Source organism: Tyto alba, unplaced genomic scaffold (assembly GCF_018691265.1).
Source record: "Tyto alba isolate M040663 unplaced genomic scaffold, T.alba_DEE_v4.0 Super-Scaffold_30, whole genome shotgun sequence".
Lineage (NCBI taxonomy): Eukaryota > Metazoa > Chordata > Aves > Strigiformes > Tytonidae > Tyto > Tyto alba.
The window spans coordinates 5509445-5526413 of record NW_024881305.1 but is presented as its reverse complement, the minus strand read 5'-3'; the positions used below and the strand labels follow the sequence as shown (position 1 = coordinate 5526413).

Sequence of the window (16969 nt, the reverse complement as noted above, 5' to 3'; positions counted from 1 at the left end):
CCCCCCCTTCCGTGGCGGGGGAGCGGCTGCAAAGCGGGGGAGCGCCCTCTTTATAAAAACTCGTTACACACACACATATACACATATATATATTTTTTTAAGCCGTATCCAAATCTTTTGCCCGTTCCTCCTCCCCGCCTCAGCGTGTCTCCCGGTGCCCCCCCGCCCCTGCAGACCCCTTCCCGGCACAAAGCACGTTTGGGAAACGGCTCCGTTCAATGACAACCCGCCGCCCGTCACGGCGATCGCCTCCCACGCGGGGAGGAGACCGGGGAGCCCTGCGGAGTGACCCCCCTCCGCCCCCCGCTCCCAGCTCCCGGGGCGGGCGGGTCTGAGCGGGGCGGCGGTTTCCACCCGGACGCTTTTGCGCCGCGGGACGGCGGCATGGCGGCTGCCGCGGCCTGAGGGGAGCGCGGCGGCGGCGGCGGCCGGGGCGCGGGCCCGCCATGTTCTCCAGGGCGTTCCGGGTGAGATCGAACACCGCCATCAAGGGGTCCGATCGGTGAGTGCCGGGCCGGAGTCCCCCCTCGCCGCGCTCCGCTGTGGCGAGCGGCTCGGTCCCGCTGCCCCGGCGGGCGCGGGGCGCGGCGGGTTTGGGCCGAAACCGCCGCGGTTCGGTGCCGGTCCCGGTGCCGTGCAGGAGGCGGCGGGGGCAGCGGCCGGGCCTCCCGCAGAGATCCGGGCTGGGGGCAGGCGGGGAGCTGTGACTGCTTTCACCTCGCGTGGGGGATAAACACGAGCTGCCGCTCTGAACACAAACCGCGCTTTTCGCTTGAAGGTGCTGCCGTAATTAAACGAGATTTAAATAAATGGTTACGCGGAGGCCTAGCTGATCCTGCTGGACTTTTATGTTCCTGCATAGGGATGCTAGGCTGACTTTCAGATTCGCTTGACGCTTCTGCGAATGACCACACTAACCCACCTTGTGCCGGTCACCATGTCTTCGACATCTGTTAAAACCGGGGGGGAAGAGGGAAATCTGGCAGCACCCCTGCTCCTCTGTGCCAGCTGTCAGTGACAAGTCTGGCACTCCCAGATTAGTGCTCAGGAGCTCAGAGCAGTAATGAAATCAGTGCAAGACAGAGGCAAAGACAGCAACAGGAGCTGATGTTTAAGAAAGAATATGAGCAGGGCAAGCATATTTGGCCTTTTCCCAGTATTCTTCCAGCACGTAACTCTCATTTGTAAACCCATACACAAATGCTTCAGATAACCTGTGAAAAAGTGGGATTCGTCACAAGAACAGCCAACAAAATAGTAACTACTGATCTAGGATTTATTATGAGGGATGGTCTAGACAGTTTTGTAATACCTTTGTGATTTTATCATTACAGGAGAAAACTACGAACTGATGTTGCAGCAGCTTTTCCTAACCTTAGTGCAGAACAATTGACTGAGTTTATTCCAAACAAGGAAGAGCTTAATGTCATCAAAATATACTGTCACAAAGGGGAGGCCGTCACTGTTTACATGAATAACAGGAACCCAATACTGTTTGAAATTGAGAAAGCTCTGTATCCAACAGGTATGGGGAATGGACTAGAATAATCTTCCCGCTTTACTTGATGGGCACCAACCTTTCCCAAAAAGATTTATTCATGTCTGTCTTAAGTACTTACCCTATCACTGTAGTATTGCTACATTTCATAATCCTTAGTGCATTTATTCCACCAACATCTTTGCGAAATCAGGGGCATTTCAGGACTCTCTCTGAAAAAAAAAAAAAAAAAAGGAAACCGAGGTGCTGAGATGTTAGAAACCAGGAAAGAAGTATTTTAAGTCATATTTTAGCATCTTAGCCCTTTTTATCTCTTTTGTCCACTGCAAGGTATAATTCCAAGAAGCATGATGTCCACACTTTGGGGCAGCCCTGGAATTAGGCAATGAATTGCTCTGGTATTATATGCTTTTATTTTTCCCATACCCAGCAATTCTTCCCGGTTGGGGTAGCATTTTAGCTCAGAGTGTCCCTGATTTAAGGAAAATAATGCAAACATTTATCTACATCCTTTATAATAATTCACAGGAGCTTGCATTAACTAGCAGCTTATTTTTCTCCATCACATCTAGTAATTATTGTAGGATTATTCTGATGTCAGATTTCTGGATTACCCAGGTAACAGGAGAGTGTTTAGTGTTGTCCTGCTTAGTCTTAAAGATGGGAAGAAGCAATACCTATAGAATTTTTTAATGATGTATCTTTAAATTTGGTTCTGTTTTGGGACAGTATACACTTTGTGGCTCTACCCAGATCTTCTCCCTGCTTTTTCAACATGGCCCCCTGTACTACAGAAACTAGCAGGAGGAGCAGGTAAGAGGACTAGAACTTTGTCACATTGCATTGCAAAAAGGGGTTGTCTTCAAGGCTTTTTACATGTTATCTTTCCCAGTGGCAAAAACACACCTGAAACTAAATACAAAGAATAAGTACTTAAAAGTAGTTCATGGTGATGTCCTAAAAAAGAAAATAAATACCTGTAAAAAAAAGTTTGTGAATGAAACAAAGTAGGTTAAGCTGTTTAAATGCAGTAACCCGTTCCATGTGGGAGTCTCAGATTTGGAAATCTCAGGGTGATCAGCAACTCTGAATTGGAACACAGAACTGCCCGTGTTGTTAGTCTGTCTCTTTTATAACTTTCCTTGAGCAGCTGAGTTCCTTTGCTGCCACCCCACTTCTTGTCAATTCAGAGGTGAACTAGCTTACACTATGGATAAGAAGTGAGTTTATATTGGAACCTACAGTTGTAATCACTGTCAAGTAAATTGTGTATTGTGCAGGTGAGGTTGGATTTGCATTCCTGGATTACTGGCTCTACCACCTAATTATGGATCAAGACTAACAAGAAAGGAGTCTATTTTCTGGAACCTGCTTTGGATTCAGTTCAGACTCAGGAGAATCAAGTCTTTATAAACTTTAAATTGATGGACTGCTCAACCAGAAAAAGATTAAATTGCAGCCACTGCAGCCTTAGTCTGTAAATGGAAGTGTATGTGTAGGAAGAGATGTCTTTTTTCCATTACACAATATCTAAAGTAGAACTCAAGTCCCTGTGTTTACTTTGTTTGCTTTTGGGGTAATAAAGTGCCTGAATGTGTAGCTGTGATAGACATCTGAGCAAGCCTTGCTGCTGACTTGTAGTGACCTAGTTTCTGGGGGAAAAAAAAAAAAAAAGTGTTACTAATGGGGGAAGGACATTGATGAAAGAGGGCTGCAGGTCATTCATCTCCCATGGCAACCAGGCTACCTCTGGGTACGATCCAAAGATAAGCTGGCCACCAAGACAATGTCCAACAAAGGGAGAGGGAGAGGTAGAGCCACATCTCAGAAAGAGGAAAGGCATGAGACTCTCCAGGGCTGCAGACACGGAGGGAGGGAGCAGATGTAGGAAGCATTCAGTTACAAAGAGGAGAAGCAAGGTAGCGCTATTCATGCTATTTCTGTGAATTCAAGGATCTATTGTCTGCCCTGGTTATTTACATAACATACGTATTTACATAATGCTACTTACCTTGTCAGGTTAAGGTCCTCATGTGATTTCTGTCCTCAGAGATGTGGAGCCTTTGTTGCAATTGCAGAGTTCATTCTAGATTTGCTGAAAATAGTTGTGACAGTGAATGGGAGGAAAAATATTGTTGGCTTCTTCAGCATACACATTAAATCTATGATGCTGAGAAAAAAGTGAGATGCCTTCAAAACCAAACCATGGAACACAGGTCAGTTCATGAGACTGCAAGCTCTAGACAATTACAGCTGCTATGAGGGAGAGCAGATGCTCTTTACATAATTCGGTGATGACGTGATGTTGTATGTGCGGCATGGAAAACTGTTCTTTGCTCACATGCCAGCCTGTTTATCCCAGGTATGGAAAGCAGAAGGAAGCACACAACAAGGAGTACTGTTTCTGTCCAGATTAGCAAGGAGATGGTTAAGGCTGCTTCCTCATGCTGAGGAGAGTTCACATCTGAGTGCAGCTGTTGTGACAGATCAGGAGGGTTGGGTCAGCAGTGGCAATTTTTAGGCAATTCTCTCTGCAGAGGGAGAGCTGCTGGGATAACCTGCCCTTGGGACAGGGAAGAGTAAAGGGGTAGTTTCAGACACATCTCCTTGTTCCTTTCTTTTTCCATGTCATTAATGAAGAGTAATGCTCTCTAGGCTGGGAGCTTGGACCTGTCTGTTAAAGCCAGTACTCCCTTCTGGCCTGACAGGGCAAGGGGCTGAGCATGCTTAGCTCTTCTGCATTTTTTTGGGATGTGCCCAGCACCTTTGTGAGTTGGATCCCTTACTCCACAGGGTGGTAGCAAAAAGTGCTGCCTTACTAGGAGAGACAGAGAATCATGTTTTATCTGGCATGAGTTCAGCTATTAACAGGCTTGTGTTTTTGCTGAGTAACAGGAGGGATGGGGGTGGAGGAGGTTGTGGCTGAGTCTTTCACTGAGAGATGGATGTGCTTTATTCTTTTCTTCAGATCTGATGCTGCCAGGAGTTGTAGTGCCATCTTCTGGCTTTCCTCAAGTAGAGCGGGGCACGCTCTGTGCTGTCACCCTCTTGGGAAACAGGTACAGAGGATTCATATATTTTCTTAGCTTCATTTAATTTTTAGTTTCTATTTTCTTACAGGAAGGCTTTGAGGAAATAAGAGCAGAATTGTTCTCGTGCATCTGATGCACTGTGGATCTAAACAATGGAAAATACAGCAGAAAAAAGAATCCACATAAGTTTCTGAGTTAGGATATGTTTGAATTCAGGTGGACAGCTTTGCAAATTGGTTCTTTTGGACCTGTGGGGACACAGCTGGTAAATTTGATTTGAAACAGAGTAATTTTTTCAACAAAAGATTGTATTCTGCACAGTTGTCTTTTTGTCTATGAAGAAATTCGGAGTGAGGGAGCTGTGCTAAAACTGTTTTTTTTTTTTTTCCCCCACTGCTAGTCTCTTTTGGCAGTGCGTATGCTTCTGTATGTTGTTAAAGTAAAGAATGTGTCGCTGCACAGCCTTCACTTCAGTATCATAGCTGCACATATCCGTAGGATTCTTTGGAAGAACTTACATATTAGAAAGATGGGACAAAACCAGAAAATACCTAGATGCTTTAAAAAAAGCAGGTTGTAAAGAACAAGGACATGGTAAAAGAAATTCAGTATATCACAATGGCAGCCTGTCTCTGTCCAAGCAGCACAGTGTATGTGTGCTGTCCTGCTGTAATACTCCCTTCTTTCCCCAGAGCTCCAGTAGCAGTTGCAGTTGCCACTATGTCCACTGCGGAGATGTTGGCTGCTGGAATGAAAGGGAAGGGCTTTGCTGTGTTTCATACTTACATGGATCACCTCTGGTGGGTATATTGCCAGGCATTTGGTAAAATGTATAACAAGTCTTATGTGTTTGCTGAAATCAGTATCTTTGCCTCAATAAGTTTAATCTGTTAGTTCAACGTACTGAGTTATTTGAGTACAGCTTAGATATGACCATTATTAAGGTTTCAGCTACATGTTTTTGATGACCACAATTTTCTGACAGAAGCAGGTGTCTGTCATGACATCTATCTATTATATACATACTGGAAATAGATATATCGAATTATTTACTCAATTCGGGTCCTTCAACCTCAGCGTGATTATTGTAGAAAAAAAGCTAGAACATCCCTGTGACTCTGATTTTAGAAAATCTTGTTCTATCAAAGGTGAACTTTGAATTGTTTTCACTTAAGAACAGTCAATTCTGAAGGTCTCAACCAAATAAATGAATTGCTCTGCATTTGGATTCAACTAGTCTGCTCAATTTTAAATAAAGATTCATGAGGGGAACATAGAGTTTATGGAGGAAGATGAGTTAAAAGTAAATTTTATCGTTTTGAGAATGCAGAAAATGATCTGTGCATCTGCCAATGACATTTGTTCAGTGTCCTATGAGTTTCAAAGCAATAAACAGAAAGCTATGTTACGCTTTTTCTTCTTTTTATAGGGAATATGGTGACAAATCTTATCCTCCTACCTTAGCTCCCTTGGTAACAGATTCTGCTGAAAAGGAGTGTGCTGAAGATGAGGAAGAGATGGAGGGCAAAGAGCCTGTCATCAGCTTCTCCACTGACCCATTGCAGCATGTGGACATTGGTGATTTGACCCTGAAGGAGCAAGACAGTTGTGCAATACTGATGGGAAAGGAGGAACTCAATGAGAACAGAGCAGCAGAAACAGCTGTAGATGCCACCACAGAGGTTCAGCAGGAAGCTGAAGACAGTAGGACTCCACAAGGTATATTTGCATACTAGTGAAACCAAACTATGCCCCTTTGGTTTGCTGAAGCCCATACCCATGATCTAGATGACTGTGGTCCCTGTGAGAAGGGGGTGGACAGTTCTGTGTGGTCTGAAAGAACCAAGTGCTGTGTTCTGAAAGACAGACTACTCACCGCCTACTTGTCCTTTTTTTCCCTGCAGAGCAAATGGATGCATTATTTAATCAGTGCTTTTTTCACGCCTTAAAATGCAAAGTAAGGAAGTCCGATCTGCCTCTGCTCACCAGCACATTTCTACGCAGCCATATGTTCTCATGCTGGTATGTGATAAGAAGACTGTCTTTGGATTTGCATGCTGGGTTTTTGTTTTTAAAACTGCAGAGAACAAGTGTGATATTTAGGATGAAGTTTTTGACTCAGAAGTAAAATTCAGTCCATATCTAAGGTGATCGAAGATTATGCTTACTTCGTACATCAGATGCTTTGATGTAGGGGATGTCCAGACCAGGATATGCACTTGGTAGCTAACTTGAATTGGCTGACATTTGTTTCAAGATTGCTTAGTCACTTAAGTGGCTGTTTGCTTACCCACAGGAACATCAGCACTAATTTCACTCATCATGTTCTATTTATTAGCTTGTTTGAAGTAATTCTTTCTCTGTGTGATTTGTATTTCCGCTGTTAAGAAACTTCTAGCATAAGTAGCAAGATTTAAGAAGAAATGAAGGGTGACTTATAACTAAAGAACTTTTAAAAAATCCATTTATAGCCCTGCTGGACAACAACTGGACATAAAGAAATCAAGCTATAAGAAGGTGAGATTTTTCTGTAGTTTTTTTTTTGATTAATTTAAATAAGAAATGGAAGGAGAGAAAAAGTTTTAAGTCAAAATTGTTCAAGTGCTAGTAAAACAAACAGACTAACAAAAAACCCTTGAAGCTGTTCTTAAAAGCCAAGTTCTTTTTCTCAACTCTCTGCTCCTGCACAATCCAAGGAGAAAAGTAATTGTCCTGAAAGCATGAGCATTAATCTGCTTTGAATGCAGCTAATGCTGTCTGCCACTACGTACTGTAATAGCTGTTAAAGGGTTCTCATCTTTTTGGACAGTTCAGTTGCTTGCGAGAAGAGGCCATTCCTTTTCAGAAGCTGTTAACAAACAAAAATTAACAGAAAGGAGACAATGTTGTCCCTGTTGTGTAGATGACAAGCAAAGACCAAGTGCATTGCCAAAGATCTCACAGTAGTCCCTGTGAGATGTACTGTGATTTGGCTAAGAATGTCACGGAGCAAACAGATGGCAGACCTACAAAAGGAACGCTTGCTTTTACTCTGTTTTAGAGCCAGAGGCACTCATTGCTCCTTAGCAATTGCTGTGTTCAGAGAAGCAAAGGTGCAGGGTGGGGGGTTGTTTTTTTTTTTTTAAGTTTTTCTGATTTAGCGAGTAACTTTAGGGCAGTCAGAAACACGTGAACAAGAACTTAAAATGCTTGACTCCAGATTTCTGATTGTTTCTTCTTTCAGTTCTCTAAATTCCTACAATATATGCAGCACCAGAAGATCTTACAAGTGAAGGAGCTGAATAAAGGTGTGGAGAGTATCGTGGAAGTGGACTGGAAGCATCCAGAGTATGTAGAATATTGTGGTCTTTTAAAGAGTTGGTAGTCTCGGAAAGAAGAGGGCGGAATCTGCTCCTTCCAAACTCTTATTACCTATACTCTGCTTGAATTCCTGTTCTGAATAGCTGTAGCAGCCCTCATTGCCTAATCTTAATATGCTCTGGAGGGAGGGCTTTTATACCTCGCTTCTGTACAACATTGCTTATGTTTCCTGCTCTTGTAAAGTTCTTCCAGGTAAACTCTATTCCTTCTTTATTCAGTGGCATCGAGCATGCTTAAAGTGGAATGACAGTGTCATGATTTCTACCTTTCCTTTCTTCTTAGTTGTGCATTCATCCATAGAACTTAAGATCAAAAAGGACTGTTAAATGATGAGAAAGTTGCATATGGTTCTTTATCCTTGTAGCGGGTGTACAAATTTGCCTGAGAAACAGCTTTGAAAATGTTAAGGAGGATTGAATTCATTGCAATTTGTTGCAGTGTTACAGTGACAAACTTCTGGCTTCCAGTTTGGATGCTAATAAAAGAGGTGCAGTATCAAGCCTGTTAGCAGTCACTAAAAAGCACATTCTTTGACAGTGTCTTGATAGTTTGCATGAGTTTGTTGGGGGAGTGGAGGCAAGAAGGTTTGAAACCCATCAGGCAGTTTTCCATCTATTTAACAGTGACTATAATGGTATGACTGTTTCATGCCCTTCCAGTTTAAGCAGGTCTCCCCCTCCCCATTCCATCCATGGGCTGGGACAACTCACTGTTGAGCTCTGAAGTGCACTTACCTGTCTAAACAGTAACTCCAATAAAAAGGTGACAGTGCTGCTGAATAAATGCTCCTGAAACTACAGTCTCAGAATGTCATACAGGCTCAAATCAAGCACTTTGCAAAATCAGAAGCCAAAGTTGTGATTTTAAAAAATTTAAAAAAAATGCTGTCTTTTCCATTATACATATTGATTTGCACAAATACTCTTACCCTTTCCTTTACTTATTACCTGATTCCTCTATGTGTGTTTCTTTTATCTTTCTAAGGATTAGTAGTTGCCTCACATCAAGAACATCCTACTTGTCTCTTCTGCACATCAGCACATTAGCTCGCTCTTGGAATTTCCCAGTGGGCCTGAGGCTTCCTGTTATATCACGTCTCCTTGGCAACTAATGGAGTGGAGAATATTTCTGTAGATCCAAACATATCTTCTCTTCTGTATTTGTAAAGAAGCAGAATTACTTTGGCTTTTTGCATTAACTTTTCTCTCATTAAACTTAGCCTTATCATTAGGAGGCAGGCATACTCAAACTCAGTTTGTCAGTTCTCTTACCTGCAAGCACAGAATCTGCAGCTCCGGTCAGTGAAATGAGACTCCAGCTCCTGCACTGATACAGTTCTTACTCCTCTCTTCCAAAATTGTCTATCAGTGACCACTAAAGAATCATTTCAGCTTTTAAATGTCTGTACATTTGTGGAGAGCACAGTTTGGAGTTTTTTAAATTTAATTCTAACAATTCTATGGAATGGGGCTGCATCCTTTCAGTGATGGCAGTTGTCCCTAATTATGAGAATCAAATATGCTTAGAATAGGTGGAGAGATTTACTTTTTCCCCAACATGTAGGGCTTTACTCATAGTGAAAAGTGTTTAATATCACCTGAGTTAAGGTGCTTATTTATGTGTACCTTTGAAACGTGTACAAGGACAAATTTAATAATTGCAGCTAATGCTTCAAAACACTGTTCTTTCAACACGTCCTTTAATCCACGCACACAGGCCCCCACTGCAGTAGAATGCATCTGGAGGAACTGGCGTACTGTACAACAGACCAGAAAGCTTTTTGCGTGACTCTGCTAGATTTTAGTTTCTCAGTGAAATGGAAGTGATAACTTCCAATCACGTTCACTCACACCAAATAATTGTTGTTTCAGCATTAAAGCGTTTGCAGTACCTGAAGGATTTTCTTCGGCCTCTGCTGCCCAAGACAGCAAGAGTGAAGACAGAGAACAAGCGTACCATGCTCCTGAAATCATTCCACTTTATGGAGTCTCAACAAAAATGATCCCACTCTTTCAGGAATCTGGACACAGGTAAGCACTGGAAAAGTACAATAAAACCATTGTTATGTGAAGAGAGAGTCTAACAAACTTACGCTGTTACCATTTTGTTAGCCCTCATGGGGAGGGCCCTGCATTGCTGTCAGGAAAGGTGAGGGGAATCAAGAATATATTCATTGCTTCACAAAGGGAGGAAATATAAGAGGCTGTGACAACTGTGTTCAGCAAGTACTCACACATCACTTCTCCCACAGCTAAGGAGGTGATAGCTCAAGTGTCAAAATTGATACATTTTACTTCGATTGTCTTAATTTGCCATTGGATAAGGCATTTTCTGCCCACCCACAGTATGGTTTACTTAAAAGAAGATGCCCAGATAATTTAAAGAACTCGCTTGCCTCCTTGTGCCCTAATCTCATCTGTTTTGACGTAGTTTAGATAGCACTCAGTGGCAGGCTTCCTTCAACTGAGTACTTTTGTACAAGTTATACACAGCCCCCTGAAGTTAGGGGTGTCGTCAGGGTCATCCTCCCAAAGTAGGCTCCCAGAACCCAAGGGGTTTAGAGTCTCTCTAATTACTGCTATGAATGTTTTATCTGGTACACAGCAGCTGAGGTGTAATGAGAAAGCACTCCCTAGCAGATGTATTTCAATTTTGAGCTGTTACTACCAAATATAGTCAGGGTAGTTGCTGTCTTCTCTCTTAATGACAGAACCCAACACCTAGCTATTTAAAGTTAAGTTTTCTTTCTCTTCAGGAAAGGCAGCATCCTCTCAAGCAGTGAGGTGAGAAACATCATCATTAACTATGTGAAGACCAATGAATTGGTTGATGAAACAAACAAAAAGTAAGTAGTCATGGAAGTTGTCCTACCCTGCTTCCACAGGAAATGCTGAAGTTAGAGGGGAAAAAGTGAACTTGTTTGCTTCTAATGCATGTTTTTGTTTTGTAGCTTTGTAAAAGTGAATGCCATTCTGTGCGACTGCCTGTTAGATAAATCAGAACAAGATGAAATCTCAAACCTTAAATGGGATGACCTCTTGAGCAGGTGACTGTTTTCCCTACGTAGTGTTTTTCGGTATTACACAGATTTAGCACATGCAACTTAAAGCCAGATGGTACTGCTGCTACTTAAGTTGTAACTTCCTCCTAGTAGTAATACACCAAAAAAATAGCCGGACACCTTCGCAAGAAGAATCTGATTCTTCACCATCTAACAAGCGTCTAGCATTAACTGTTGTTGTAAGGGGTTTTTTGTTTACTTGCTAACCACTTATCAAGGAAAGCTTCCTAAACAAAGAGTGCCTGGCTCTGTGTACAATCTGTTTGCATATATTTATAAAGCTATCCTTTGCAATAGGTAGCCGAACATGCCCTTTTTAGGCAGTAGTAGTCATCCTGCTCTTTATGGGCAGCTCAACTTCTGCTTTTTTAACCTAAACCAACCTTTTAGATCCAGGAGGCCTGAGTATCTGACACAAGACCATTGTTTCCATATACTGAAAAAATTTGCCTAAGTATTGCCAGTGTCTTACTTGCCTTGAGCTTCTCCATCCCACAGCATGTCTCAGGCACCTCCAGCAGCTTCCTTTATTTCTGAAGCCAGGTTTACTTGTGGGACAGTAACACGGTTTCTGCTGAATTTTAAACTGAAGTTGCTTCACTGATCTGTGAACAATACAACTAAACAATAGCTTAAAGACAAAATTAAAGGTTTTCCTCTACAAGAACCAACTTACAAAATTTTACTAGTATCTATGCTACCAATCTAAGCTATAATTTTTGTGAGTCAATAGACTAGCTTTCTTTTTAGCCAGTCCCTTTTTTAATAGCTAGGATGCAAACCTTTGCATGAGATCATCATGCATTATCTTCTTAAGATACAAATTCTTCTCACATGTACAATGGTGGCTTTCATGTAGTCTCAAAAACCTGCGAGAGGCTGCAGTGGAAAAGCACAGTTAACCTCAGCCTTGCTGTACTGTATAGACTAATTGGATGTATAACTTTGTTCAGGTGCCTTGAACGACTGCAGCCCTTGCACCAGGTGACGTTTTTTGGACAAGAACCTATTGTGAGGAAAGGAAACATTGAGCCCATCGACATAACCATAGCACAGAGATCATCAAATAAGAAGGTAAAAGGAGAACTAGAATTAGGGGGTTTGAGCAGAAGCCCAGATTCTGAGAGCAGCTTTGGCAGCTCATTTTTCTGGGATGAATGAGACATGACTTAATAATAGCTACAGCAGTGATATTTGCAATAATTATTAAAACCTGTAGGTAACAATTATCAAGAACCTTGAGCTGTATGGTCTAGACCCACAGTGTGTGGCCAATGTTCTGCAACAAAAAGTACAAGCCAGTGCCACCATCACCCCAGTACCAGGAACAAAAGACAGAGTTCAGGTCCAGATCCAAGGCAACCAAATCCATCATCTGGCCAAGATGCTGCTAGGTAAGTCATTTCTGGAACTGGGCTGGGACTGGTTACAGCAACATACAGATTTTCATTCTTGAGCTCTGAATATTTGCCTGAAGTGAACTCTTGGTTATGTTGCAGAAGAATACCAGCTACCTCGGAAATATATTCAAGGCCTTGAGAAGGCTCCAAAGCTTGGCCGGAAGAAGTAGGAGGAAAATCTACTGCAGGAATTACTCAGATCTCATTATTTATAGAAGTGTTCTGCCAACAAATCAAGAATAATGTACAGGCCCTACTCATTCAAAAATGAGTCCTGGATGTTTACAAGGTCTAGGATTCACCCAGATAACAATACTGCTCCAGCTGTTCATTTTTCATAAAAATAAAAAGCTGAATAAAACCCCTATCGTTATCCTTTTCCGTAATATTTTCTAGAAGTTCCTAATGGTGCACTGTTTGCTGGCTACAGTGGCTTTGGGCTAGTTTAGCATTCTTGCTTTGCATCTTTTAGCAAAGGCGTGGTAATAGAACCTCCACTGAAACGTAAGCAAAGTGCATTGCAACACCTTGTCCTGGAACAGTCCAGGGTGCTCTGCCACAGATTCTGTGTCAGAAGTAAAACTCATTTGCTTTTAGGTTTTATCCTTTTAAACATTTCCAGGTATTAATATCAGACATTCTAGCACTGAGAGTGAACGCTTAGTAGCTGAATTTTTATGGTTCATCTTATTTTTCTATATAAATACATTTTAATGTATGACATGAACGGTAACTTACCACAGGTAGACATGGGTATCATTTCTCAGTATTTTAGCTGGATTTGACAGAAGGCGAACACTTTGGTCAGGTTTCACAGGCACGGATGTTCTGTACCTCTTTAGCTGAAGCCTGAACACTTTACAGTAGGGTTAAGACATTTAAGTTCACTTCTAGGAAGGATATTAGACTTAATACATAAAAGTTCCACAGGAGGGCGCCAGAAAAAGACGTTAAAGAGATTTGTTTAATTACTGACAGTTTTATTATAGTTGTCTTTTACACTGTCTACATATGAACAAGTAGTTTCAGAACCTCCGAAAAAGCTGGAAGTGAGACATTTTTTAAAAATGCCCTGGAATTACTAGGTAGTAGTAAAAATAAATTACAGCATTGCAAAAATGCATTTCACTTTGCCATAGAAGCTTTACTATTCCATTCTATACACATTATTTTACAGGTTTTACATTAGACATGAAAAATAAATTCACACGAACTAGGCAAAACAATATACTAACCAAAGGCACTGCCAACAGTATTTTGCGCTTAAGGAAGGGGCCAGTACTTCTCTCCCAAACACAGCTCAACTGACAGTTGAGACTTTGAGTTTCAAGATCTACCAATTCTTCAGATGCCCCATATCTTGAAAAACCAAAAGAAAGAGCCCTCCTCTTTGCAGGAGGTTTTCAGCAGCATTCACAGTAATTGCATAAGAAGCCATGCCTTCTACAAAATGTCAAAGACATGCTGGGTTCCAGGGAGGGAGAGGGAGACAATCACCAAAACTCCAGTAGAAAACAACAACAAAAAGAAATCTTTACAACTTTTAGCCAGAAAGATAAGGGATTCAAAACCAAGCGTCTGGATCTTACTTCTCAGAACCAATGGCAGTTTTTACAGTCAGTGTTCTTCCTCATGACTGAACAGAAGTATTTATACAGTGCTGTCAAGACTGAAAGCACTAGATAAATGTACTTAGATTACTTCACTACGCACTTGTGAAGTAATAAGTATTCTTGTAAATGGACAAACAGCACCAAAGCATGAGAACTGCTGCTCTAGTGGGGCTGCTGCCACGCTGTTAAAGGTCATCTGGGTGTAGAGTACAGTACAGCTGGGGGACCCGTCCCGCACCGCGTGCCAGAGGCCACAGCCCTGTTGGCAAACCCTTGGACACTACTGACTAAAACATGAGCTGGAACTAAGCTTGCAGAAGGTGGCATTTATACAAAACGAGGGGCCTTAAGTGATCCAGTTACTCTTTTATGGTTTAAAAACAATCACACTCAAGTGTAAATCTGGAAAAAAAAAAAAAAAAAATCCCAAGCAGTCACCTTCAGGAAGGAAACAAAACAGTTCCTCATCCCTCTACGGACAAAAGCAGCCTCATCACAACAGTACTTTACCTTAGGTAATTGTGAGGACAGGAGCGACAAGGCCTTTTGACAAAAGCCCCTTCCAGCTTCCTCCTTAGCCCAAATGCAAAGTTTTCAGACTTAAGGAAAAAAAAGGCACTGAGGTAAATTTTAGACTCTTCCACGTTGTCTCTGTGGTAACTGTTACCCGATAACCCGTTGCCTCCCTCCCCGCGTCACGCAGGTGGGATCACAGCAGCCTACAGCCAGCTCAGAGGGACACGTGTTCATCCAGTCAATCTGAAACCCTTCCACAACGCTCCACCTGAACGCGGCTAGTATCAACGTTCCTTTTCCCCGTTACACTTTGCTTGCACGCCTGTGTAAACAGAGGGAAGACTGAGCCTGGCCGTGTGATACAAAGCACCGAGAGCAAACATGGGGCCCATCCTCTCTCCGCCTGGCACCGCTGGGGCCTCCCTTGCCCTTCAGCCATCGCGGCATGGCAGCAGCACGATCGGGGGCTCTGGTGAGAGTTACGGCAGTAACCGATGCTCCAGCTCGAGGATTTTTATGAAGGATGTGCAGTGCACGCGTCGGAGACGGTGGGAGCCCTGAGAGAGGGGCTCGCTGTCCTCTCCCGGCTCCACATAGAGAGCAAAACCGGGTACCCTTCCCGGAGAGGCAGGCAGAGCACCGACTGCGAGCAGGGAGGGGGGGGGAAGGGGAACACGACACCTTTGGGGTGGCACGGGGAGGGAGAGGACAGCGTGTCATGGACAGAAGCGGTGGGAAAGCGGTGCCGGGAGGGTTTGCAGGAGGAAGCGGAGCACGAGAGCGCAGTGGGGGCGAAGGGTTGCCTTACTCATCCTGGCGCTAAGGCTGTCACACGCCGGCAGCCTCTGCTCCTGGTGCCACCTCCACACCCTGGCCCTGGTTGGAGCTCCTCTCCCTCGGCGCCAGACCGGTTCAGAGCTCAAAATCGGTTTGATTTGTGAAAGGGGTTTTGAGTTTTCCTGGGTTAGTCTGTTGGATATCTATTGCTAAATGTTCAATATCGAACCATCGGCCTATGCCTCAACCGTCATCTTTACACTTTTCAAACAGAATTTCTTAAAATGTAGGTCCCAAATCCTACAGAGTAGAAAACTGGTAAAACACTTGCTAACTTAGCTAAGCATCAGGGGTATTTGCTGTAGTTCACATCTGTTTTCAAAACGAAGTTAAATAGAATCAAAATGAATGACTTTTCCAGGAATTAACATTACCAAGTTTCAGTAATACTTACTAACAAACTCTCTGGGTGTTGCAGCTGCCTTGGTGTCATAACTGTACATTTCCCTGGCTATCTTAGCCCTGAACAAGTCTGTCCGGCGTTGGTTACAGCTGCAACACCCACGTGGTTTGCTGCAACCACCTCCTCCGCGTTATCTGCTGCTTCCTGTGCTCTACTTACGAAATGAGAACTCGGCCACGTGGGCACACGCAATGAGCCGCAGCACCTCCGAACCAGAACAAGCAAGTTGCTGGGAGGAGTGTGAACAGCAAGCGGTACCCTGCTCAAAACATTAGCCAGTAGATGTTCCTGTCGGGTTTGACGCTGAGCGTTTTCCGCAAAGCTTCTCCATCTGATGGTACAGCTGAAAAGCGAACCAGCAGCTGTGTTTGTTTGGTTTGTTGACGGGCAGAGTTTTAAACCACCCTTCCCATTCTTTGACTGGCTCTGGTCCTGGGATAAGAGGTTTCAGAAGAAGAAAATGCAATATGTTCATTTTAGGGGTGCTGTGAGCCAGACCTTAATGGAAGGATGAAGAGGGAGACTGACTACTATAAGGTGTCCTGAGAAGTGTCTTTTCATTTTAAAAATAATATCTAGCTTAGTCTGATGCCCAGTGCCTCCTGAAGGTTATCCAGGCTTGCCTCGGGCTTCTTTCAAGGTCTGTTGCAGTCTCTGTTTAAACTTCTCATACTTCCTTTGCACTTGCTGGATTTTCTCCTTTTCTTCTTTGTCCAATATCATCAAGAAGTTCTGTAGCTCCGGGATGGAGAACGCATCCCACTGCAAAACCAGCAGAAACAAAGGGAAAGTAAGCACACACCATTCACCTTACTGCTTTTGTGGGTTTTTCTTCCCCTGAATCTGTGAAGAGGAACAATAAAACACATTTAAACACATATCTGGTCTCCAGGTAGCTTAATCTCACAGGGTGATACGGGAGAGCCGGGATAATGGGCTACAGCATAAAGGGCCATCCGATTCCTGAGCCCTTGAGACTGCAGAGTTAATGGAAATCATCTTTACTCAGGTGAATGAAAGCTCCCACTGCAAGAGATGACACAGCTCCCTAAGGAACTTGAATATATCTGGGCATAACTGATGTAGCATTCATCACATTTCTTGCTACACAGGGGGAGCAAGGTCCCCGCTGGCAGCACTACCCAGCCGGAACCAGTTCTCTTTATTTTATTGCAAAGTTATTAGAACTGTTTGAGCTTCAGTAAAGCCCTTGGCACGGGGTGCCAGCAGACAGGCTGCTCCGGCTGTC

The 16969-nt window shown here is 43.3% G+C and overlaps 2 protein-coding genes across 9 annotated transcripts in view; one reads left to right on the top strand and one right to left on the bottom strand.

Annotated features, from left to right (window-relative positions):
* The first annotated feature begins 194 nt into the window (after window positions 1-194).
* On the top strand, window positions 195-12716 carry EIF2D (eukaryotic translation initiation factor 2D). Of its 5 annotated transcripts, none has more exons than XM_042800141.1 (15): window positions 195-502; window positions 1335-1525; window positions 2228-2311; window positions 4467-4557; window positions 5223-5330; window positions 5960-6249; window positions 6435-6552; window positions 7002-7047; window positions 7754-7857; window positions 9762-9920; window positions 10646-10735; window positions 10841-10936; window positions 11905-12025; window positions 12171-12345; window positions 12429-12716. In XM_042800141.1, the coding sequence occupies exons 1-15, from the start codon at window positions 447-449 to the stop codon at window positions 12488-12490; spliced, it is 1791 nt and encodes a 596-aa protein (XP_042656075.1). In that variant the 5' UTR covers window positions 195-446; the 3' UTR covers window positions 12491-12716. The 5 variants fall into 5 exon arrangements, with proteins under 5 accessions (XP_042656075.1, XP_032865450.2, XP_042656079.1 ...); XM_033009559.2 differs by having other exon boundaries at window positions 197-502; window positions 12451-12716; XM_042800145.1 differs by lacking the exons at window positions 195-502; window positions 1335-1525 and adding an exon at window positions 3549-3714 and having other exon boundaries at window positions 2224-2311; window positions 12451-12716.
* A 594-nt stretch (window positions 12717-13310) lies between these two features.
* The window catches only part of RASSF5 (Ras association domain family member 5), a 34075-nt gene continuing 30416 nt past the window's right edge, over window positions 13311-16969 (bottom strand). For all 4 annotated transcript variants that reach the window (XM_042800102.1, XM_033009500.2, XM_042800103.1 and 1 more), the window contains one exon: window positions 13311-16482. In XM_042800102.1, the coding sequence (XP_042656036.1) occupies window positions 16330-16482 (153 nt within the window). In that variant the 3' untranslated portion in view covers window positions 13311-16329. The remainder of the gene's footprint in view (window positions 16483-16969) is intronic.